We start from the raw sequence: 25,341 nt of genomic DNA on the forward strand, positions 1-25,341 counted from the left end.
GCTGAACACGTATCCATGGGAATGAGCCCTTTCATGGCCAATTACAGGTGTCACCCCAGGGCCTTCCCGGGGCGGGGGAGGAAGGATGGAGTGTACCTGTGGCTGAGCAATTTGTGGAGGAAATGGAGGCCTTACACCAGCAACTCAGGCTGAACTTGGAGTGGTCCAAGGAAGTTTACAAGAGGCAGGCAGACAGGCACCGTCGGAAGGGGGAGGCCATACGGGTGGGAGACCGGGTGTGGTTGTCATCCCAAGGGTTGCCCCTAAAGGAAGGGTGCAAGAAGTTGCAGCCTAGGCGGCTGGGGCCTTTTGAGGTAATACAGCAGGTCAACCCAGTGGCATTTAAACTCAAGTTGCCTGACAGCATGAAGATACATCCGGTGTTCCATAGGTCCCTACTTTCACCTTACAGGGAGGGGCGGGGATTCCCGGGATGGGAGGGAGGGGTTACCACCCACCTGCGGGTAGAGGAGAGGGAACACTGTAACGAAGCTACGGAAATACTCCATTCGAGGTGGCGAGGTCGCCAGGTAGAGTACTTGGTAGCCTGGGAGGGGGAACCTAGGTCTGAAAACCTAGGGTCCCTGCAGAATCAATCACTGACGGGTATCTGGTGGAAGAGTTTCATGGTTTGTTCCCGGGTAAGCCCAAACCATTAGCTAGATTCTGGGAGGAAGAATTTGGACCCACAGACGACGAAGGGGACTTTGTGGGTTTTCTTGCCTCCGAAGAGGAGGGAGGGGAGGTGTCCGAGGGAGAAGAATCAGACTGGGAGGTTCAACCAGCGGGAAGAGATCCGAGCGGATGGGAGGCTGGTTTTGAATCCTCAGAAGATGATGATGACAGTTCTTTCAGGGGATTCCCCGCATCGTCGGTCGAAGAGAGAGAGGACGATGTATCGGAAGATCGCGCCAGGGGTGGGGGTGGGGGTCCTGAGGAGGAGGTGGATGTCAGGGAACTGCCATCAGTGCCGGAGGGAGAGAGCAAAAGCCAGAGGGATTCCAGAGAGCACCCAGGGATCGGGAGAAGCTGCCCATCTTCTGGGGAAGAGAATCAGCGTAGCACCAGTGGAGAAGGGGGGCAGATGGGGGAAGCGGCGAGGCACTCCCATGACTCCTTGCCTGGGACCAGCGGGGAGAGTAGGGGTCCTCCGCTGCCCACGCCCTCCTTGCGCAGAAGGCTTTCGCGCATAGAGAGTAGGAGGAGACTAGGCGTCAAAGAGCTTCTTTGCTGGAAGTAGTTTAAGAAATGCCCACTGATGGATGCTGCCAGCGATTGAGTCAGCCATGGGTGAGTGGCTGTCCGGACAGAAAAGGTTCACTTGGGCAACCCAGCCAGGTGTTTGCACCCAGCCGGGGAGATAAGCACCGGCTTACGCACGAGCAACCCCTAGAACCATTACAGTTGCATATTAATTTCTCCTGGTTTTTGATTATTCCTTAATATCATATCCTCTAAATTGAGTCCTTTCTATATTCTGTTTGTTAATTGTAAGTTTAGTCAAATCCTGCTAGTGAGTTCATTTCTTTATTTCTGGAGATACATCACAAATGGTTCCCACTCCTTTTTAAAGTCTCTGTTGTCTCTATCTCTTAATCTTTCAGTCAGTTTGGCCATTTTGGCATAGTCTGTAAGTTGTCTTGCTATTCTTCTTTGGTTGGTATTTCATCGCTTTTCCACTTTTGGGCTAGCAGTATCCTAGCTGCCGTTGTACCATACACGAATATTTTCTTCTTCTCTTTCGGCATGTCTTGACCTGTAATGCCTAATAAAAAGGCTTCTGGGCTTTTGACAAAAGTTATCTTAAACATCCTTTTCATTTCATAGGTCTGCCAAGTCTTCTGTCTAGTGTCATTTTGGCTATATAGTATAAGTAATGACATGCACAACTAGAACATAAGAAATAGAGGGAATTATTAAATGAGACTCGCTATTAGGTATGCATGCCAAAGACACAAATCATATTGCTTTACACAAATGGTGATTTGCACTGTGCTGATAACATGATAGGCATGCTATACTTATTCTAAGGCTGTCCTTTAAAAAAAAAATAAGGTTGTTTGTGTTTCCTTCCTTCCCTCTTTTTTAATGTTACTTTGAATTTATCCAGCAGCAGACCTTAAATTTGTGGAGAATCTCCCTCCATCTCACTGAACCCTTCCCCTACTGAAATCTAAAGCTGCCAACTTCAAATTTTTCAGATCCTCCTATCGCTTCCCAGAGCTTCCCACTCATGGAAGTCAAAGAGTTATCAGTCATGTTTACAAAACAGGAGTTGAGTAACTTTTGCCTGTTGTATCTCAGATAGCAAATAAATTACACCAGCAGCAGGTGGCCTGTTTCTGATGCCTTAGGAAAGATGTCATCTGCAGAAGTCAGAAGGTGAAGATTTTGCTGGCATGGACATTTATGTTCTCTGGAAGCCGCTGAGTGCTATGGATCTCCAACAGAGGATTCTAACACCTGCATCAAACAAGTCACAATTCCCAGGATTTTTGGACAGGAAATCCTGGAAATAATAATACAGTCATAGCTTGGATCCTGAATGCCACAAACCCAGAAGTGAGTGTTCCAGTTTGCGAACGTTCTATGGAAGCCGAACGTCCGACGTGGCTTCTGATTGGCTGCAGGAGCTTTCTGCAGCCAATTGGAAGCCATGGCTTGGTTTCCAAATGTTTTGGAAGTCGAATGGACTTCCAGAATGGAATCCGTTTGACTTCTGAGGTACCACTGTAATAATAATAATAATAATAATAATAATAATAATAATAAAAATTTATACCCCTGGGTTGCCCCAGCCACTCTGGGCAGCTTCCAACACATATAACGGTAAAGGGACCCATGACCATTAGGTCCAGTCTTTGGCCGACTCTGGGGTTGTAGCGCTCATCTTGCTTTATTGGCCGAGGGAGCCGGTGTACAGCTTCTGGATCATGTGACCAGCATGAGTAAGCCGCCTCTGGCAAACCAGAGCAGCGCATGGAAACGCCATTTACCTTCCCGCCAGAGCGGTGCCTATTTATCTACTTGCACTTTGACGTGCTTTTGAACTGCTAGGTTGGCAGGAGCAGGGACCGAGCAACGGGAGCTCACCCTGTCACGGGGATTCAAACCATCGACCTTCTGATCGGCAAGTCCTAGGCTCTGTGGTTTAACCCACAGCACCACCCGCGTCCCAATTTCCATATAGTAGGTACGTAATTCAAAGGAATGTTTTCCTTTGAAAATTTAAACTTTTTTCTGCATGGTCATGTTTTTGCAATCTAATACTTTCTCCCAAAATTTAGGAAGTGAAGGACATTGTAAAAACAGGCGTTTCAAAGAAGCATGATCCTTATTGAATCTCCAACATCATGCTGCCTTCGACTGTCCTTTTCTATATAACAGTAATGGAGTCCAGTAAATTCTAAATATTATTTTCTGTTGTAGAAGAAGAAGAAGAAGAAGAGGAGGAGGAGGAGTTTGGATTTGATATCCCGCCTTTCACTCCCTTTAAGGAGTCTCAAAGTGGCTAACATTCTCCTTTCCCTTCCTCCCCCACAACAAACACTCTGTGAGGTGAGTGGGGCTGAGAGACTTCAGAGAAGTGTGACTGGCCCAAGGTCACCCAGCAGCTGCATGTGGAGGAGCGGAGACGCGAACCCGGTTCCCCAGATTACGATACTACCGCTCTTAACCACTACACCACACTAGGAACCTTCAATTCTTTGTTCCAGTCATTTCTTAAAATCTTACACCACTTTAACACCCAAATGATCCTGGGAACTATAGTTTGTAAAGGGAGCTAGGAATTGCAGGTTTTTGAGAGTTCTCCTAACAACTGTCAGGAAGGTTAGCAAACTGCAGTTCCCAGAATTCTTTTGGGGGAAGCCATGGTTGTTCAAAGTAGTGCAAGAATGCTTTAAAGTAACACTGTGGTTGTGACCTAAGATGATATAGAACTGACATAGGTTTGTAACATAGATATAGGTTTGTAACATAGAGGTTTGTAACATAGACATGGGTGGTGCTGTGGTCTAACCACTGAGCTTCTTGGGCTTGCCGATCCGAAGGTCGGCGATTCGAATCCCCGCGACGGGCTGAGCTCCCATTGCTCTGTCCCAGCTCCTGCCAACCTAGCAGTTCAAAAGCACACCAGTGCAAGTAGATAAATAGGTATCACTCTAGCGGGAAGGTAAACAACATTTCCATGCCCTCTGGTTTCCATCATGACACCCCGTTGCGCCAAAAGCGGTTTAGTCATGCTGGCCACATCACCCGGAAAACTGTCTGTGGACAAACGCCGGCTCCCTAGGCCTGAAAGTGAGAGGAGCGCCACAACCCCGTAGTCGCCTTTGACTGGACTGAACTGTCCAGGGGTCCTTTACCTTTACCTATTATGCCTTTTGTCATAGCTTAGGCTGTTTTATCTGATTGTGTTGATGTGATTTGATCATCATAGGTCCAATGTTTGGGTTGCATGTGCTTAAATCAATATTTTTACGGAACTTTTAAAAATAAAACCACTATATTAAATCACAGAAGTCTCATATTTTCCATTGCCTTCCTCCCCTGGTTCCCCAGCATTTGTGGTTCAGATGGAAGCATTCCTGTTGTGCAAACAGCCAAGAATGTGACTAGCAAAAACCGCAACCTCTTAACACACACACACACACTACAGAAAAGGGAAGGGCAGAGGAAGTGTCAACAAAGGAGTGACAGTCAACAAGGAAGAACGAGATGTTTTCCTCATTCATCTCAAATGCATCTCTCTCCTAAAAACCTCATGCTTGGATGAGATCAAGATTCAATAGTCTGCAAGCCTGTGTTTTCTTGACAAGACAGGATGCTTCAACGGTGTGTCACAGTGACATTGTGGTTGTGAGATCACCTTACTGAAGATATTGAAATATCCAGTAAACCCTTCGGCTGTTAGGACAGGGCCATTTGTTCCCCCATCCCCTTGACCTTGACCTTGACCTTGACACAATATTGTGTGTAACACTCCCCTACAGAGCCAGCAGAAAAACAGTTCTAAGCAACTTGCGTGAGCAGAGTTCTACAAGCTTCAAGGGAAGGCCAAGACACATGCTGTTGCCATCTGGAAAGTCTTCTAAAAGTGGATTTCATTAGGAGGAAGTGAATATGTGCAGCTTGCAGACTTAACATATAGAATAAGAGAACAAGAAGAACATATATTTAGAGAAGATTGGAAAATGTTTATTGAATAGATGGGGGAGGGAACTTGTGTACACTTGAAAACGTTGGCAGAATTAAGATAAATTCAACAGTGTAAATAAGTTGTGATGGATGTAATAATGGAATACTGAACGGTTTAGTTTATGTAAAATATGCAGGGATTTATTATATGGAAAATGAACCATGGAAAGAGAAGAAGGGAACAGTGGCGTAGCGTGGGTTGTCAGCACCCGGGGCAAGGCAAGTAATTTGCGCCCCCTAACCCGTGGATTTGCGCCCCCTAACCCTAACCCCCAGATGTTGCGCCCGGTGCGGCCGGCCCCCCCTGCACCCCCCATGCTACGCCACTGGAAGGGAAGTCATAGATATTCTAAGGATGTTTAAATGAGTATTTTAAATTGTAAAACAGAAAATTTAATTAAGAATTATATATTTTTAAAAAGGTGAAACCCAGAGGAGGGAAGAAATCAGAGATTTCCCCCAAGATGTGTTTTTGATGTTGGATGATTACCGAGATATAACATCATGAGCGTAGTCAGGAATTATGTTGCGAGTAACCACGGTTTATTGGGGAGGGGGGGCAGGACACGTCTAAAAGATTCGGAATGAAATGTCTCCACAACAGTTGCTTAAAATTTCTTTCTTTCTTTTGACCCCAAGTGCTCAGAAAAATCTGTCAACATCCTTTCTACAATTTCTACTTTTAGTTACGTATTTTTATTTATTTATCTGATTTATTTACCGCTACACCAATGTTAACATATGTGATGCGCTTCCAACATGCAAGCTGAAGCCTGCCCCGTACGGCGCCGTGAGTTCAAATGCCAGGAATCCATCAAACCAGAGCTAACTTGGAAGCCGTCCGGGAAACTTTGGCCGCCGCTTCGAAAGCATGCAGCGGCACTCCTTTCCCGGAAAGTTGCGTTAAAAGAGGGGTGGAAGCCGCAGAAAGTCCCACCCCTGCCCCTAGACGAATCCCCTCCGAAACGCTTGGCGCATTTGCGCGGAGGTTTGCTCCGGATCCGAGGGCGCCTTCGGGAAAGGACTGAAGATGCGCGTCTGAAGGAGACTCCGCCCAAGGGGAGCGCAGGCTGGCGACCTTCCCCTTTGCGCCTTTGCGCCTTTGCGCGGCGGCACTTTCGCTTCCAAGGCAATTCCCTCCCCGCGCGGCGCGTCATCTCGACGAGGAGCTCGTGGGACGGCGCGGGGCGAGCACCTGGAGGCTGCCGGGCCCCTCCTCCCCTGGCCGGGGAAGGGCGTCCCTCCGGCGCGCTGGCTGGCTGGAGCGCCACAAAGCAGAGAGCTCGCCGGCCGGTTGGTGGGGAGAGCGAGCGCGGATTCTTGCTTGGCGCGCCTGGAGACCCGGCACTCGAGCATGGCTTTTGGCAAGAGTCAGAAGGATCCTTTCGGCACAGCCGTGGGGCATCTGATCGGTAAGAAGCGGCATCTCTTGCCTCCCCTTCCTGCCAGCCTGTGGGTGGCTGCCCCTGAACTGAACGGAGCGCCAAACTTTCCCAAGGCACCGTCCCATTTTCAGACGGGGAGGGCGGGCAGCCGCGCGGTAGCGGAGCCAGCCTTTGCGCGCCGAAGGGCTCAGGTGTCGTCTCCAGGTCTGGAACCGTTGGGGAGACGCTACCTGCCAGTGCCTGCAGTACTAAGCTAGCCTTGCCAGTGGTGTGACTCGGGGCAAGACAGCGTTCCCATATGGATGTAGGCGGAGAAGGGGGGAAAGGATAGTTTCTGCTGAGTTCTGGAAACCTAACAGGCTTCTGGGTCAGCGGGGCAGGTAAGGGGATATTCAGCTCTGTGTTTAATGTTTTTGCACCCCCTCCTAGTGGGCTTAACCAGGGTTTATTTTGGGGGGCAGGCTTTATTTTAGAGGTTCCGGACCTCAGTTAAGTATTTTTATTGATGGGGGGGGGCAATTGCCCCCCTTGGCTACACCCATGCCCCCCTCCTGTAGATGGAATTGTGTATTACCTGCCTGGCTAGATGGCTTTTGGAGTTTCCTTTGGATTCTGCTTCAAATCTGATAGGCCAACTTTGCTGTATTTTTTTATTGGGTGGTGATGGCTTCTGCTCATTTTGCTGAGCTAGTCTCCTGGACTCCTGCCTCAAAGTCCTACTTTAATGGCACTGCTGTACTGGGTGATACACTTGGTTAAACTACAGTACTGTGGTTTTTCAGCTCCTCCAGGCCCATAGAAACCCAAGAGCTACACCAGCTACTCTTGCCCCTCTAGGGGGTTCCAATTCCAGGTCCCTTACCAATTTGTTTGCTGTTGCCATGCTAACTAGTCTCCTCCCACCCACTGTGGGAGCTGTCCCATGAGCAAATATCAAGCAGCTGCATTTTATTTATTGCTATTATTTTTCAGAAAATTTATATGCCGCTCAATTGTAAAGGAAAAACAAGAGCAACCCACCTTAAAGTGATTTACAGAAAAGAACAGAACCATGACATTATCAGTAAAAACTGATATTTGAAACATTCAAACTTGATTAAAACCAACCATAAGCTAAAAAATACTGATTAAAATGCATGTGTTGTTATTGATGAACACTGTATCTTGATGCCAAGATAAGATTCGCCTGCTGAAATTTTGATCACGGAAGGCAGAAAAGCCTCACCAGGAAAGAAAGAGAAATCTTTGATAGCCTTATCTCTGTTTTGGAGGTCAGACATCACTAAGCTTTAGTCAGCCATAGAGGATCAAAAGGTCTCCTTGTTTGGCTCCAGCAGAACAAAACACCACCCAGGTTGCTGTTTGTTCAGAATATTTCTTAACAATCCATTATCAATAGAAGCCAAGCTGGTGTGTGCACTGCATTCACACAACATATACCGTATTTTTCGCTCTATAAGACGCACCAGACCACAAGACGCACCTAGTTTTGGGAGGAGGAAAACAAGAAAAAAATATATTCTGAATCTCAGAAGCCAGAACAGCAAGAGGGATCGCTGTGCAGTGAAAGCAGCAATCCCTCTTGCTGTTCTGGCTTCTGGGATAGCTGCGCAGCCTGCATTCGCTCCATAAGACGCACATACATTCCCCCTTTTTAGGAGGGAAAAAGTGAGTCTTATAGAGCAAAAAATACGGTAAATGCTGTGTAAAGTTGACAGGCGAGCTTTACTGCATCAGAACACAATAAAGTGAAAAGCAGAATGGGACCTGATCCCAACAACCCCCTACAATCTGAAGTGCCAGTAGAAAAGTGTTTCGGCTTTTCTGATACCTGTGGACTGCAGTCCCCAGCCATGGGGTGCTTTTTACTCATGCTTTTCTTAGCCACTCTGTGTGACAAGTGTGGAGGCTGGAAAATGTGGCGGATTCCCTGCCGTTGTTAGACATGTGTGCCTTTCCTTTGAACCAGTGTTCAAAATTAGCCGGGCACCAGGTGCGTTTTGTGACTGGCGCGGGTCCATTTGCTAGCATATTAAGTTGGTGACAGACATCCCCATCTGGCTGGCCCCTCCTCAGTTAACCTCTACAACGACCCTGTGAGGTAGGTGAAGGGGTGGTGACTGGCCCAAGGTCACCCAGTGAGCTTCGTGACGGACTGTGGATTTGGACCCCGATCTCCCAGGTCCAACACTCTAACCACTGCACCATGCTGCCTTCCTTGAGTTCTTCTGCTATATCAATTAAGTAGGCAGATAAATATGGGGAAAGCAAAACGTCACTTAGAGAAGGATCTGAAATATTTTCCTTGAAGCTTGAGTTTGTCTTATTCTGGATTGCTTTATTTGATGTTTTAACGTGTTGTGAACTGCTTTGAGATTTTTTTTTTCTTTACTGTATAAAGTGGTATACTGTAGAAATGAACAATAACAATAATAGCTCTCATTAGGGAGGGGGGATGGCACCTAGACTGTTGTGGCAACCATAGCCTAAGGTTTAAGGTGCCATTTGGCAATTAGCTTATACAGTGGTACTTCGAGTTACAAACACTTCGGGTTACAGACTCCGCTAACCCGGAAGTAATACAGTGGTACCTCTGGTTGCGAACGGGATCCATTCCGGAGGCCCATTCACAACATGAAAAGCCCACAACCTGAAGCGCTGTATCTGCGCAGGTGCGCAGCACGATTTGGCGCTTGTGTGCATGCGTGAAGCGTGATTTAGTTCTGCGCATGTGTGAGCTGCGAAACCCAGAAGTAACCCTTTCCGGTATTTCCGGATCGCCACGGGACGCAACTTGAAAAAACGTAACATGAAGCAAACATAACATGAGGTATGACTGTACTGTACCTTGGGTTAAGAACTTTACCTCAGGATTAGAACAGAACTCACGTGGCGGCAGCGGGAGGCCCCATTAGCTAAAGTGGTACCTCAGGTTAAGAACAGTTTCAGGTTAAGAATGGACCTCCAAAACAAATTAAGTTCAAAACCAGAGGTACCACTGTATATCTGAGTTCCTAACACTGCTTAGGAACCCCTCTTACCTTCTCTCCCTCAGTAACAAGGGAGGAATAACAGTTCTACATCAGGAATGCCTCCTCTTCTCCAAGAGGCTGCTGGAGAGGCGGCGTTGCGGGGGCTGCCCCCAGGAGACATCAACTCCAGCCTCCAAGGAGCACACCGCTGCAGCAGCGGGTCAGCGGGTGATGCTTTCTTTGGAGGCCAGATCTGCTGCCCCTGTGGATTCTGCCTCCCGAGGCAGTAACCCCACCTTGCCTTACGGGTGGGCCGGCTGTGCTTCCTTAACACTGTTGACTTCCAGTTAAGCGCTTGGAACCTATCCGTCAATTCCCCCTTTCCCAAGCCTGTGTGCCTCTCTTCCCTTCATTTGGAGCGACTGCAGCCCATGTTCCCTCCTGCCATGCTCAAAATAATGAATGTTTTGCATGTTGGAATTCCCCGCTTCACCCAGACACATGTGTCGAGTTGGGGGTGGAGAGAAATGCATTCCTTTAGCTGCTCTGGATTGTGAGGATGACGGGAGTGGTTGCAGACTCACTAACTGAGTGACTCATCAAGGTTTAAGTGATGCTAGTCAGTTTCAGTCCATTCTCCCCAGGGAAAAAAAGTGAGTTTTCCCCTTGTACAATGGTACCTCGGGTTACAGACGCTTCAGGTTACAGACACTTCAGGTTACAGACTCCGCTAACCCAGAAATAGTACCTCGGGTTAAGAACTTTGCTTCAGGATGAGAACAGAAATCGTGCTCCGGTGGCGCGGCGGCAGCAGGAGGCCCCATTAGCTAAAGCGGTACCTCAGGTTAAGAATGGTTTCAGGTTCAGAATGGACCTCCAGAACGAATTAACTTCTTAACCCGAGGTAAAGGTAAAGGTAAAGGTAAAGGTACCCCTGCCCGTACGGGCCAGTCTTGACAGACTCTGGGGTGGTGCGCCCATCTCACTTAAGAGGCCAAGGGCCAGCGCTGTCCGGAGACACTTCCGGGTCACGTGGCCAGCGTGACATCGCTGCTCTGGCGAGCCAGAGCCGCACACGGAAACGCCGTTTACCTTCCCGCTGGTAAGCGGTCCCTATTTATCTACTTGCACCCGGAGGTGCTTTCGAACTGCTAGGTTGGCAGGCGCTGGGACCGAGCAGCGGGAGCGCACCCCGCCGCAGGGATTCGAACCGCCAACCTTTCGATCGGCAAGCCCTAGGCGCTGAGGCTTTAACCCACAGCGCCACCTGCGTCCCGTATAACCCGAGGTACCACAGTATTATATAAGGGATAGGGAACTTCAGGCACTCCAGTTGTTTTTAGGGCTAGAGCTGGGCGATATATGAGTAAATTGTCTCAAACCAGTATGCTGTTCAGGTGGCAATACTGGTTTCAGACATTTGGAGCTGGCGATACATCGCTCCAGCTCACATTGCCTGCAGAAGGCAAAGGCACAGGCAGATGGAGCCTGAGAAGGTTCTGGGAAAAGGTAAAAAGGTAAAGGACCCCTGGATGGTTCAGTCCACTCAAAGGCGACTCTGGGGTAGCAGCACTCATCTCGCTTTCAGGCCGAGGGAGCCGGTGTTTGTCCACAGACAGCTTTCCGGGTCATGTGGCCAGCATGACTAAACCGCTTCTGGTGCAATGGAAGACTGTGATGGAAGCCAGAGCGCACGGAAACATCATTTACCTTCCTGCCACAGTGGTACCTATTTATCTCCTTGCACTGGTGTGCTTTTGAACTGCTAGGTTGGCAGGGGCTGGGACAGAGGAATGGGAACTCACCCTGTTGTGGGGATTTGAACCGCCTACCTTCTGATAGGTAAGTACCTTCTCCGGCTCTGCCTGCCTGCTTGCACCGTTGAGGAACCCTGATGCTCCTCCGGCTCGTGCAAGCTGGAGCGGTATTGGGGCTCGCTTAGCTGAGGAGCGAGAGGCCTTCCGTCTCCCAGCTGAGCAGTTCAACATAGCCCCAGTGCCCCACCAGCCTACGGGCTTGCTTGTAGGGCTGGGCAATGTATATCGGCTGCTTCTATGGTGGGGAAGAAGAAGAAGGCGAGATACAGACATTGTGAAACATCAGCATATTGTGGTACAGTCATACCTTGGATCCTGAACGCCTTGCAAGTTGAACGTTTTGGCTCCTGAACGTATCTCCCACACGGATCCAGTTTGAGAATGTTCTTTGGAACCTGAAGGTCCGATGCAGCTTCCGTGGCTTCCGATTGGCTGCAGGAGCTACCTGCAACCAATTGGAAGCTGCGCCTTGGTTTCCGAAAGTCGAATGGACTTCCGGAATGGATTCCGTTCAACTTCCGAGGTTCCACTGTATTTAGCTGTTGATATAAAAGGTAACTCCTGCCAACCTAGCAGTTCGAAAGCACATCAGAGTGCAAGTAGATAAATAGGTACCGCTCCAACGGGAAGGTAAACGGCGTTTCCGTGTGCTGCTCTGGTTCGCCAGAAGCGGCTTCTTCATGCTGGCCACATGACCCGGAAGCTGTACACCGGCTCCCAATAAAGCGAGATGAGCGCCGCAACCCCAGAGTCGGCCACGACTGAACCTAACGGTCAGGGGTCTCTTTACCTTTATAAAAGGTAAAGACTGATGTATCACAATCCCTGGCATATGAAGGGAGCGGGGACCATTTGTGGAAAGGGTGCCATCACGGCCACCCCCTTGGGACGCGCAACCCTGGGACACTTGCCACACTCACATGGGTGACGCCCCACACCCCCAGGACGTACACCATGCGCCCGGGATGTGCGCCAGCCACGCCCCCACCTGTTCTCCCCTCCGGGGGCTGCAGCATGTTGCTCCACCACTGATCAAATGCTGAAAAACAGATCTTGCCCAGCCCTAGTTAAGGCTGATGAGTGTTGAAGTCCAGTGACTTTTAGAGGTCATCTGTGTATTAACAGAGGCAAAGGTGGACAGAGTTTCAGTGTCCTTAGGCAGAGGAGGAAGTTTCAGCGAGGGCAGCTAATGTCACCTTTGCAGGATAAACATCACTTGCTAACATTCATACTTTGCCTAACAGTTATTAATAAAGTTGCAGAAGTCTGGTCCTCCTTTGCAACAGGTCAGCTCAGCCTTCCACAAACTGATGCCCTCTACAGTGGTACCTCTGGTTAAGAACTTAATTCATTCCCGAGGTCCGTGCTTAACCTGAAACTGTTCTTAACCTGAGGTACCACTTTAGCTAATGGGGCCTCCTGCTGCCGCCACGCGATTTCTGTTCTCATCCTGAGGTAAAGTTCTTAACCTGAGGTACTACTTCCGGGTTAGCAGAGTCTGTAACCTGAAGCGTTTGTAACTTGAAGTGTTTGTAACCCGAGGTACCACTGTAGATGTTTTTGACTACCACAGCCCCTGTCAGCTGCAGCCAGTAAGCTGAGTGGTAGCCAAAATATCTGGAGGGCACCAGCTTGGGGGAAGATTGTTCTAGCCCTAAGTCTTTGTTTGTTGATATCTAGTAAGCCACTTTCAAAGCATTTCATAGAATCTGAATGCTGGAAGCTGGATATCCTAGGTGTTTCCTGACATTTGCTAACTGGTTTCTTTTGTCTTTTCTTTTTTATAAAGGAAGGAGATTTAAGACTCAGGGTACTTCAGAGGGAATGACCATTTTAAATCAAAACTCTTTATGCCAGTCATTTGAAACAACCAAAATTATATTTCCTGTTTGTTAGGTGTCTGTATTGTGTCTGCATAGCTATTTTGGATGGGAAGAGGTATAAATAATAAAATTATTATTATTATTATTATTATTATTATTATTATTATTATTTACTGGAAGTAAATATTTGTCTTTGCAGAAAAGGCTACTTTTGGAGCACTGCAGACAGAAGAGTGGGGTCAGTTCATGCACATCTGTGATATTATCAACACAACTGAGGAAGGGTAAGCTGTTTCCTGTTCTGCAGAATTCTCATGGAATTTGGTCTTACTGATAAAACATACTGGCCTTCCATGTTAAAAGTCTAATCCTGTTTGTATGACGATAAAGGCACTCCCTACCCCGGTATAAACCCTTTGTCCTCTGTTGTGCATGCGTATAATTTTATAATTTGATCATCAATAATGCCACATGTGAAGGCAGTAGGGAATCTGATTTCAATGCATATTTGTTGCTACTTTTACATCTAAAGTTCATGTTTACCGATACATGTTTGTTTATTTAACGAAATTTATATGCTGTTTGAGTGTAGCGGTTTTTAGAGTTGCTGACTTTCAAACAGTACCTATAGCTGTGCCTTTAACTGAAGTGTGAACAACAGCAGTTACACAGGGGGTGTATTTATCACCATGCTGTCAAAAGCTTTGCCTGTGAATTCCTGTTAAAGGCACAGCTACAAAGGCTGGTTTAAAAGTTGGCAACTGTACTGCATATGCATCTATAAAACATAACCCATGAAGCAACCCTAGAACGTCTGGTTCATGACTGTGTACAGTAGGTAATGTTAGGACCTTGGTTGAAAGCGAGATGAGCTCCGCAACCCCATAGAGTTGCCTTTGACTGGACCTAACCATCCAGGGGTCCTTTACCTTTTACATTTACCTTTGTTTCTCTCACCTGAATGGGTCTATCTGCCAGCAACTTCTAACGTCAAATTGGTAGATGCTTTTGAAATTTACTGTAACAAAGTAAAGAAACTACAGAATTTAGAGATGGGATCAAGACTGCAATAATGGGAGGCCCATTCGTTCTGCTAAAATCCATGGGATCCTTATTCTGAAAAGGGAGCGTGTAAGTGCCTTTTTTAAAAAGAAAAGAAAAGAAAGAATTCTAAAAGTTCAGTTTCTTTGCCTGGGGGTGGAGCGGAAGACTGTGTTTTTTTCTGATTCTCCCCCTCCCCAGCCTTCACATTTCTATGAGCAGCTGTGCTGCGTGATAAAGGAAGGGGTCATTACAGTTGCAATATTCACATGGGGCAAGCTGGTGGAAGCAGAGCAAGGGTTAACGAACCCTTTGCTTGTGACTCACATCATGAATGATCCAACACCTTGAGCCCTCCAGCTCTTCCCCAGTTCCAAATAGGACCTTATTCAAATTAGTCACTGACCGTATCTTCAGAAACAATATTCGGACGTGGATAGGTGATCTCCACTTTTTGGTTGCAAGCGAAGTGCTGTGCTGTTTTCCCGGAACAGCAGAAAGCATCTAGCTACTGGAATGAAGAAACGACGTAGCCAAAGGCTGGTCACTTACAGTGTAATGATGATGATTGTGTGCGTTCCTTGATCCTAACATTTAATTTGGATGAGCAACAAAGACATCTACTGTAAAGAGAAGAGTCATCATTGGCAGTCGGTTGTGCTCAGTTAGCATGAGCTAAAAGCAACAGGCTTTCTTCCTAGAGAAAACTCAGCCCTTGTAACATGGGAGTCCTTATCTTAAGACAGGGACAGGTGCCTGGAGCCATCAAGGTGTCGCTGGACTACAATTTCCATAATTTCTGAGCAGTGGCCACGTTGGCAGTTGACCCAACGTTTGCTCCTGTAACGCAACATATTGAAAAAAAATGAAGAGCACTGCCAGTGTTAGAAATGCACGTGTTGTGTTAATCTGCTTGGAAAATGTATCCCCAGCATTTATTGTAAAATTCTCATGATGGAGGAGCAAAGGTTTCTCCTTACTTTTCCTCCTTCGCCTCACTCCCATAGCATGGATTTATAATTAAGGTAAAGGTAAAGGACCCCTGGACGGTTAAGTCGAGTCAAAGGTGACTATGGGGATGTGGTGCTCATCTCGCTTTTCAGGCTGAGGGAGCTGGCATTTGTCCGCAGACAGCTTTCCGGGTCATGTGGCCAGCATGACGAAACTGCTTCTGGTGCAACGGGACACTGTGACAAAAGCCAAGTGCATGGAAATGCCGTTTACCTTCCCACTACAGTGGTACCTATTTATCTGCTTGCATTGGTGTGCTTTCGAACTGCTAGGTTGCCAGGAGCTGGGACTGAGCAACGGGAGCTCACTCTGTCACGGGGATTCAAACTGCCGACCTTCCGATCAGCAAGCACAAGAGGCTCAGGGATTTAGGCCACTCGCTCCCATGGATTTATAAATATGGTGGAAAGCAATACCCCACCCCATCACTCAATAGTGCATCCACCTATGAGGTGTACTTGTTTATCTGCTAGCATGTGGGGAAAAAAATATCTAGATTGTTTTGAAGCCTCCTATAATTAGACTGGAAGAGAGCCAAGAAGCTGATGTGAACACCCTTAGTCTTGCACAATTTGCCACAGGATTTTCGATAGGGTAATCTAGTGCTATTAGTGTTTGGGCTCAGATAATGGGTGAGACTATTTAGGCAGTGTCCTCATCTTCTCCTTTTAAGAAAAGGTTTGAGGATCTGACGTGAAAACAGAGGCGGCAGCAATAAAACAATCTCCTTTGAGTCTCTGGCTCCACTGTGCAATATTTAAATACTAAGCTGCTGCTTCTGCTGCTGCTAAATTTTGCTTATAAATGGAGCACATTGAAGTGCTAGATGGGGAAGAAAGAGAGGAATGTTTGGGGGGAATTCAGTTCGGGGTCGGGGGAAGCTTCACATTGTACGATACAAAGAGAATTCTTGTTTGAAAGTTTTGTAACCCGCTCTGAGATCTGTGGATGGGGGGCAGGCTAAAAATGCTTTTAAATAAATGAACAAATCTCTGCGGTTGGTTTATCAGCTGCAGAAATAATATGGCCTGCTGCTTTGTGTGTTTGGGGCCGCATGAAAGGTGAGATTGGTGCTTTCAGGATTCAGTGACTGTAATTTGTTTTTTCTGATTTTAATACCAAATTTAAACTTCTTGTAATTTGCCTTGGGACCTGCTGGTGAAGGGTGGATAATAAACTGAATAATAATAATAGTATCTCCCCAGGTTCCAGCATTCAGTCATACTCAAGCATGACCAAGAGATAGCATGACCATTGATTATGCAGTTGAAGCAGTCAGAGTATGAGGATAGGAGCAGAATCCATTGACCAAGACTGGGGGACACTGGAAGTCACGTGGAACAGAGGGCGTTCCCACTGAAATATGTCTCCCATATAAGTGGGGTTTTACTTTCTCCCATATAAGTGGGATGGAGTTAATTAATTAATTACAGTGGAACTTCGGGTTGCGAACATGATCCATGTGGGAGGCACGTTAACAACCCGCAGCGCCACATCTGCGCATGTGCAGGTTGCAATTTGGCGCTTCTGTGTATGTGCAAAGTGCAATTTAGTGCTTATGCACATGCGCGAGCGCCGAAACCTGGAAGTAACCCTTTCTGGTACTTTTGGGTTCAGCGCGGTGCACAACCCGCAAACATGTAAATTGAAGCGTCTGTAACCTGGGGTACCACTGTACTTGGTTTTATGTCTACCCTGCCCATAATCCAGCCAGGCCACATGGTGGTTTTTCGTGTTTCTAGAGAAAAATACCATATTTTTCACCCTATAGGACGCACTTTTTCCCCTCCAAAAATGAAGGGGAAATCTGTGTGCATCCTATGGGGCGAATGCAGGCTTTCGCTGAAGCGTGGGGAGCGAGAGGGGTTGGTGCGCCTCCCCACGCTTTGGGCAGACATCCGCACACTAGGCTGCAGATAGCAGCCTGCTGCATGGAGCGCGGGGCGCGCTGAAGCAGAGCGCCCCGCGCTTCAGGCAGATATCCGCGGCTGGGGGGGGGAATAATTTTTTCCCCTTTATTTCCCCCCCAAAAAAAACTAGGTGCATCCTATGGGCCGGTGCATCCTATAGGGCGAAAAATACGGTAAAGCATTGCAATTGGGTACCCTCTAGGGACACGGGTGGCACTGTGGGTTAAACCACAGAGCCTAGGACTTGCCAATCAGAAGGTCGGCGGTTCAAATCCCTGCAACGGGGTGAGCTCCTGTTGCTCTGTCCCAGCTCCTGCCAACCTAGCAGTTCGAAAGTGCAAGTAAATAGGTACCGCTCCGGTGGGAAGGTAAACAGCGTTTCCGTGCGCTGCTCTGGTTTGCCAGAAGCGGCTTAGTCATGCTGGCCACATGACCCGGAAGCTGTACACCGGCTCCCTTGGCCAATAAAGCGAGATGAGCGCCGCAACCCCAGAGTCGGCCACGACTGGACCTAATGGTCAGGAGTCCCTTTATCTTTATCTTTTTACCCTCTAGGAAATGTGAGAAAAACCTGCCTACCGCCCTAGATTCTTGGTGACCAAGACTTTCAGATTCTGAACATCCATCTGTTCACACTTTGCAGGGTATCTCTGCACACAGCCCACTTGCCACGAAGACAGTAATCTTGCCGCTGCTGAAATACAGTGCATTATTTCAGTTTTATCTGGATTTTCTTCCACGCAAACAGTGGCTGCAGTCTTTATCTCTCTGGTTGGTGTCGCAGGGAAAACGGCATGTTAAGTCATTGCTTTTATCTGGTTTCCTTTCTTTGAATTGCAGACCCAAGAATGCGATCAGAGCACTAAGGAAAAAGCTTTCCAAAAACTGCAACCATGTTGAGATTCGTCTGACGCTCTCCGTAAGTATGATACTCTTGGTCCTCATAAAAATGAGTCTGCTAAACACAGAAGGGGACACATTGGATTTCTCTGGATCACAGCCCAGGGAGGAACCTGTTTGAGCAGAACATTTTACTAAACAACAGCAACAATTTTCCTGACACACCAAACATGAACTTCGGGGGAAGGCAGTGCTCATTTTCTGGGTCATGTTTAGGTGAATGTCATCTGGATCCTTGTCTGGGGTTTCTGAGCACTATTCTTTATGGACAGAGGTCAATTGTTCTTCACCGTTGGAGATTGTCCAACAGATTCACCTCTGCTTTCCACCTTCAGGGCTTGCCGGGGGGGGGGAGGATTGAGCCAATATTATGAAGAAGACAAGCAATGGCATCTGGACATAAGTTTTTGCTCATCTTCTGTGCCCCACTTGGGTTCTACCAGGGGCCGCCTCCTCCTCCTCCTCCTCCTTCTTCCTTGGTGATCACTCATAGCCAAGTAAGATTGTCTTCCATGAACACGGTCTTAACAGTGAGTCTGTAAGCGACTCTGGAGGCCAATTCTGGATCCACACGTCCTTCCACAGTGGAGACATAGGTTTCCGGGCAGGAGTTGATCCCGGTCAGGGTTTGCCAAGTGTGCCTTCAACTTGGCACGTTTCTCCCTTGCGTCCTGAGTTTTAGCATCTTCAAAGCCCATGACACCTTTGGTCAAGGCTGTTCTCCAATTGGAGCGCTCACAGGCCAGTGTTTCCCAGTTGTTGGTGTTTATGCTACATTATTTATTTTTTTAGATTTGCCTTGAGAGAGCCTTTAAACCTCTTTTGTTGACCACCAGCATTACACTATCCTTTTAAGTTTGGAATAGAGTAGTTGTTTCGGAAGACGATGATCAGGCATCCGCACAACATCACCAGTCCAACGAAGTTGATGTTGAAGAATCATTGCTTCGACGCTGGTGATCTTTGCTTCTTCCAGTACACTGGCATTAGTTTGCCTGTCTTCCCAAGTGATGTGTAAAATTTTTCGGAGACGTAGTTGATGGAATCTTTTGAGGAGTTGGAGATGGCGTTTATAAGTTTATAAACCAGGCACCACCACCATCCCTTCTAAGGTGTGAGCACTGCTTCATTGTAACCTGGGCAGGTGGTGCTGGGTCTAGTTTGGGACCTGAATCTCCCACACTACATGGTTGCTGGACAGGGGAAGGCCTCTCAGCCATGGGCAGTCCTCATAACTCACATCATTACCCACAGGCGCCTCATAAAATGGTGTTTAGCATGTTACTCAGAAAATTGCTTCTTGGTTTTCCTTTTTGAATTAACGCACTCCGGTTAAAGACTGGTTAAGAAGGGAAAGAGTAGCATCTTGTTCAGTGTTGAGTTATTCCAACGGCATTTTCCACTTTTACAAAGTGGAATATGCGATTCCATATTCATTAGTGCAAAATAAAGTCCTTTGTGGCAAATGTTCTTAACCATACACAAACACTGAGGGCTTCTAGCCAGAGGTAGGGGAAGAGGTGTTGAGATCACAAAAGAAAGGTCACTCAATCAGAGCAAGCAAGATACTGTCTTTTATTTTGATTGACAAACTTTGGAGTTGCATAGATCTCTGTTTGTGGTTTGCCATTCAAGAGAGGCTTTGGAAACAACAGCAAAGAGTCTTGTGGTGAAATAAAGGTTCACAAATGTATCATGGAATAAGCTTTTGGAGAGAGAGAGAGAGCGAGAGAGAGAGCGCGTGCGTGCGTGCGTGTTTGAGCCAAGTCACGATGTGTACTTGCTTATCTGCAGTCTTGTGTTGAAGAAAAATGAGTTGTGACAGAGGATTAATGAGAAGGGGATTAAAATGAAACAGTAGACATCATAAATGCTATCACATGAACAATTGTATGTCTTCCTGGTTGCCCCACCTCAAAAAGGAATGAAAGGGCAACTAAAAAAAATAAAGAACAGCATTTTTTTTTAGGAAATAAGAGGATTAAGCAGAGAGAGGGCTTGGTTAACTAATGTAAAAGAGAATGGAGACAGTTGGCATGGAAAGAATGAGTAGGAAACAGTATCTCCTTTTCAAAATACAACTCAGGATTATTTATTGAAGCAGTTAGAGCATTTTATGATGAGCTAAAGGATAAGCTTAGTTATACAATTGGTAGTTAACTTACACCATCGATTGCCCCCAGGGTGTTATAAGGAAATGGCGTGGGATTTCTAAAGGATTAATGGAATGTTTTGGAGAAATGGGAATATTGGGAGGTGCAAACTAACACTGCAACCTGTGTGTTACCAGCCACGGGCAACAAATAACAGGAGATGCCTGTCCCTGTCAGATGTTGGTTATGATTTCTTGGATGGTCAGAAGCGCTTCCAGTTTAGATGGATCATTGTTCTGACCCAGAATCACATTGCTTGTGGGTATGTTGACCTCCCATTTCTGCCCAGGATCTAATCTAGGTCAGTGATGTCAAATGGTGATATGGGTTAGACTGTTTGGTGCTATAGGAAGCAGTCCATTGGTTAAAACTTACATAACTTAATATTTCCAGGGCTTGTAATAAGCAGAAATGTGTGGCTCCTTTTTGTTTTTGTTTTGTTTCCAAACGTCAGCCAGTGCAAAAGTGACTTGGCAGTTCTTGTACACAGAGTTACCTTGTTGGTCACGGTGTATTATGCTGCTGCTGTGGAATTTGTGGAATTCGTTTTGCAAAAACATTATCACCATAAGCTAGGAAGTCATTAGGGCAAACAGGTGATTCACAGTGCTCTGTTATGAGTTAAGCTGCATAAATATGAATCACCCCAAAGTTTTGGTGTTCAGGTTCTTTATCCAGAAGTCGCAGAATGTCAGAGACAGGATGAATTGAGTATGGTTCTGAATGAATACCTCTCCCCTTATTTTGCAGCCATGTTCCTATTTAACTTGAAAACATTCCGAAAGCATGTAAAGGTTTGCTGAAAAGGTTCTGGGCTGGGTCTCATTCTAGTTCCACAGAGCTTTTTATCCTGTTTTCCCTCTGTGTTGATATTGTGGATCTGAGTGATAGAGGATGCATGTTTCAGCAGAGCTCAGCTGCTTAGAGCATGGTGTTAATAACATCAAGGTCGCAGGTTCAGTACCTGTTTGGGGCAGCTGCATATTCCTGTGCAGCAGGGGGTTGGACTAAATGACCCTCAGGGTCCCTTCCAATGCTATGATTCTATGATTTAATTCAGTCTGTTGAAGTCAAAAGGTAAAGGTAAAGGACCCCTGGACGGTTAAGTCCAATCAAAGGCGACTATGGGGTTGTGGCGCTTATCTCACTTTCAGGCTGAGGGAGCTGGCGTTTGTCCACAGACAGCTTTCCGGGTCATGTGGCCAGCATGACTAAACTGCTTCTGGTGCAGGAGGACACCATGATGGAAACCAGAGCACACAGAAACGCCGTTTACCTTCCCGCCACAGTGATACCTATTTATCTACTTGCACAGGCGTGCTTTTGAACTGCTAGGTTGGCAGGAGCTGGGACAGAGCAATGGGAGCTCACCCCATTGAGGGGATTCGAACCACCAACCTTCCGATCGGCAAGCCCAAGAGGCTCCATGGTTTCGACCACAGTGCCACCCATGTCCCTCCTCTGTTGAAGTAGCCAGTGCATCACCTATGAACTGTTCTTTGTGTTAAAGTCAACAGAGGTCTGTTAAGATGTTTTATCTGATGAGAAAATGTAGAGAAAACTCCATTGGCAATTTTTTTGACTCCATGGTAACTGGCACCTCAAAATTAAGTGGAGATATTGGAGCCAACTCCCAGCAGCCTTGGGGGCTTCAGCCCCCACAATAAAATATTTGAGGGGTAGAGTCCAAACAAAGTTGGTGGGCATTTCCATTCAAATGGGGGGGGGGTGCACTGCATCTTGTGATCGATTATTAGGGGCAGGGTTTACCTGGGCTTCCACAATGTTTTATTCAAGTTGCACCCCTGTGTGGACATGCTACAGGTTCATCTACCCTGCTAAAAGTCTCCCATCAGTACGGTCCAGCATGGTCAGTCATGAAATATGTGATGTCCTGTCATCATCCCCAAATAATATTCTGCTGTTGTAAAGACTAGCAGATTTATTGTATCCAAAGCTGTTGTGGAGTGGAGCCTTCAAGGCATGAAGAGTCCATATGAGCTGGGTCTTGCTCATTCGCTGTCTTGACAGCTCTGAGGAGTAAAAAACTGGTGCAGACTAGAGAATGGTCTGCAGGAACATGAGACCAACACCCTGCTGAAGCTAAGCAGGTCTGGATCTGGTCAGGACCTGGCTGGGAGACTGCATGGAAACAACATATAATAGGTAAAGGTAAAGGTACCCCTGCCCGTACGGGCCAGTCTTGACAGACTCTGGGGTTGTGCGCCCATCTCACTTAAGAGGCCAGGGGCCAGTGCTGTCCGGAGACACTTCCGGGTCACGTGGCCAGCGTGACATCGCTGCTCTGGCGAGCCAGAGCCGCACACGGAAACGCCGTTTACCTTCCCGCTGGTAAGCGGTCCCTATTTATCTACTTGCACCCGGAGGTGCTTTCGAACTGCTAGGTTGGCAGGCGCTGGGACCGAGCAGCGGGAGCGCACCCCGCCGCAGGGATTCGAACCGCCGACCTTTCAATCGGCAAGCCCTAGGCGCTGAGGCTTTAACCCACAGCGCCAGCACCACTCTATTCTGCCTCGGTCCGACCACACTTGGAATACTGTGTCCAGTTCTGTGCACCACAATTTAAGAAGGATGTTAAGCTGGAACGTGTACAGAGGAGGGCGACCAAGATGTTCAGGGGTCTGGAAACCAAGCCTTATGAGGAACGCTTGAAGGAGATGGGTATATTTAGCCTGGAAAAGAGGAGATACGATAACCATCTCCAGATATCTCAAGGGCTATCACATGGAAGAGGGAACAAGCTTGTTTTCTCCTGCTCTGGAGGGTAGGACTCGAACCAATGCCTTCAAGTTACAAGAAAGGAGATTCTGACTGAACATATATGGAAAAGCTTTTTGACAGTAAGAGCTGTTTGATGGTGGAACAGTCTCCCTCAGGAGGTTCTGGACTTTCCTTTCTTGGAGTTTTAAAGCAGAGGTTGGACGGCCCTCTGTCATGGATGCTTTTGCTGAGATTCCTGCATTGCAGGGGTTGGACTAGATGACCCTTGGGTCCCTTCCAACTCTTACAATTCTATGTCGCCTTCGGTTCCATGATAAAAAAAAGGCAGGATTCTGCCTGGACACTGAGATCCAGCGCTGAGGGCCTTCTGGCGGTTCCCTCGCTGCGAGAAGCCAAGTTACAGGGAACCAGGCAGAGGGCCTTCTCAGTAGTGGCACCCGCCCTGTGGAACTCCCTCCCACCAGATGTCAAAGAGAAAAACAACTACAGTGGTACCTCAGGTTAAGAACTTAATTCGTTCTGGAGGTCTGTTCTTAACCTGAAACTGTTCTTAACCTGAGGTACCACTTTAGCTAATGGGGCTTCCCACTGCTGGCATGCCGCCGCTGCGCAATTTCTGTTCTCCTCCTGAAGCAAAGTTCTTAACCCGAGGTACTATTTCTGCGTTAGCGGAGTCTGTAATCTGAAGCGTCTGTAACCTGAAGTGTCTGTAACCCAAGGTACCACTGTACCAAACTTTTAGAAGACATCTGAAGGCAGCCTTGTTTAGTGAAGCTTTTAATGTTTAATAGACTATTGCATTTTATTATTATGTTGGAAGCCGCCCAGAATGGCTGAGGAAATCCAGCCAGAAGGGCAGGGTATAAATAATAAATAATAATAATTATTATTATTATTATTATTATTATTATTATTATTATTATTAAATAAAATACAAAGAAAGAAGAAGAAAAAACAAGTTCAGAAAGCCTGATGCTGTGCCCTAGCCCAGAATCCACATTATCACCTTAGCTTTCGGTTGTGTGGAATATAAAAACCAATATAGGTGTAAACAGGATATGTCTGTTAGCCTTCCGGGAGAGTAGACAGTTCCCCTGTGTATTCTGTGCTTAAGCACCTTCTACAGCATAGGCTGATTGTCATGCATGCATGACTGCGATTGCTGTTTGCATATTCTGAGTTGCTTCCTGTATCTTGTTGCGCAAGGCCATTAGCAGCAGAGGTGAGCAGATAAATTAGGCTGATAGGTGACCGACTTTGGTCAGGCATCAGCTAGGTTGCCCTGGGGCTGACAACCTGGGTTGGGGATAGATCAAAAGTTGCTGGAATACTTGTTTCCGGCATGCACACCCCCCCCCCCCGCTCCTTCGCAACCCTGAGTCGCACAGTATTGCATACTTTGGTTCCTTGGTGTGTGTGTTTGCCAAGCAGAAACAGCTCGGGTTTCCACTTGGCATGCAGGTTTTGTGTCAGATTTTTCATTTCATTTCTGTTTACCATCCCTGGGAGCTGAGCGTTCTCTGTTCCAGTCAGTCGGAAAAGCTGTGATAACAGGACACCGGGCTTTGAGGTGTTTTATCTATTAATTCGTTCTGCAAACTTAAGGTTTCTCCGCCGTTCAAGTTTTTTTTTGTTGCTGTTGTGGGGGGAGGCGTCGCTATGCATATGTTCCTGTTGTTACAGGAGTTGCAGATAACATCCCTGACCTTCTGCAAATGGATTCCGTTTGCTTATGGTAAAGAATATTGGCAGCTAACACAAACAGCTAGAAGTATTTTCTTCTCCCGCTCTGCTCCAAGCTTTTTTATTTGTGGATCTGTCAAAGCCAGGAATCTGGAGGCCAGCTGAAAACAGAGGATGAAGTCTGAGGAGATACCATATTTTTCACTCTATAGGACGCACTTTTCCCCCTCCAAAAATGAAGGGGAAATGTGTGTGCGTCCTATGGAGTGAATGCAGGCTTTCGCTGAAGCCTGGAGAGCGAGAGGGGTCGGTGCGCACCTACCCCTCTCGCACTCCAGGCTTCAGGCAGCTATCCGCAAGCCTTCTGAGTGTGGCAGGAGTTCCCGCAGGGCTCCAAAGGCTTGCGGATAGCAGCCTGTTCTGGGGTCAGGGGAAGCTTGGGCTTCCCCCGCCCCAGCCCCATGGCTAAAAACGAAGCCAAGACAGCGAGCGGGATGAATCTTGGCTTCTTTGCTCTTTGGGGCTGGGGGGGGGGAATCATTTTTTCCCTTTATTTTCCCCCCCTAAAACTAGGTGCGCCCTATCGTCTGGTGTGCCCTATGGATCGAAAAATACGGTAGATCTGTGGTGGAACAAAGCCCAGCAAAGGCAAACTGAAGAAGGAAAGTGCAGAGCGATTTGCCAACCAAATGTTTCAGTGCTCAC

At 47.3% G+C, this 25,341-nt stretch overlaps 1 protein-coding gene across 1 annotated transcript in view; it reads left to right on the forward strand.

Moving 5' to 3' along the window:
* The first annotated feature begins 6,019 nt into the window (after positions 1–6,019).
* TOM1L1 (target of myb1 like 1 membrane trafficking protein) overlaps positions 6,020–25,341 on the forward strand; it is a 57,788-nt gene continuing 38,466 nt past the window's right edge. The window contains exons 1-3 of the mRNA XM_079965532.1: positions 6,020–6,611; positions 13,396–13,480; positions 17,999–18,077. Coding sequence (XP_079821658.1) covers positions 6,554–6,611; positions 13,396–13,480; positions 17,999–18,077 — 222 coding nt within the window. The 5' untranslated portion in view covers positions 6,020–6,553. The remainder of the gene's footprint in view (positions 6,612–13,395; positions 13,481–17,998; positions 18,078–25,341) is intronic.

This window comes from Podarcis cretensis (assembly GCF_951804945.1).
Source record: "Podarcis cretensis genome assembly, chromosome: 2".
Taxonomy (NCBI): Eukaryota; Metazoa; Chordata; class Lepidosauria; order Squamata; family Lacertidae; genus Podarcis; species Podarcis cretensis.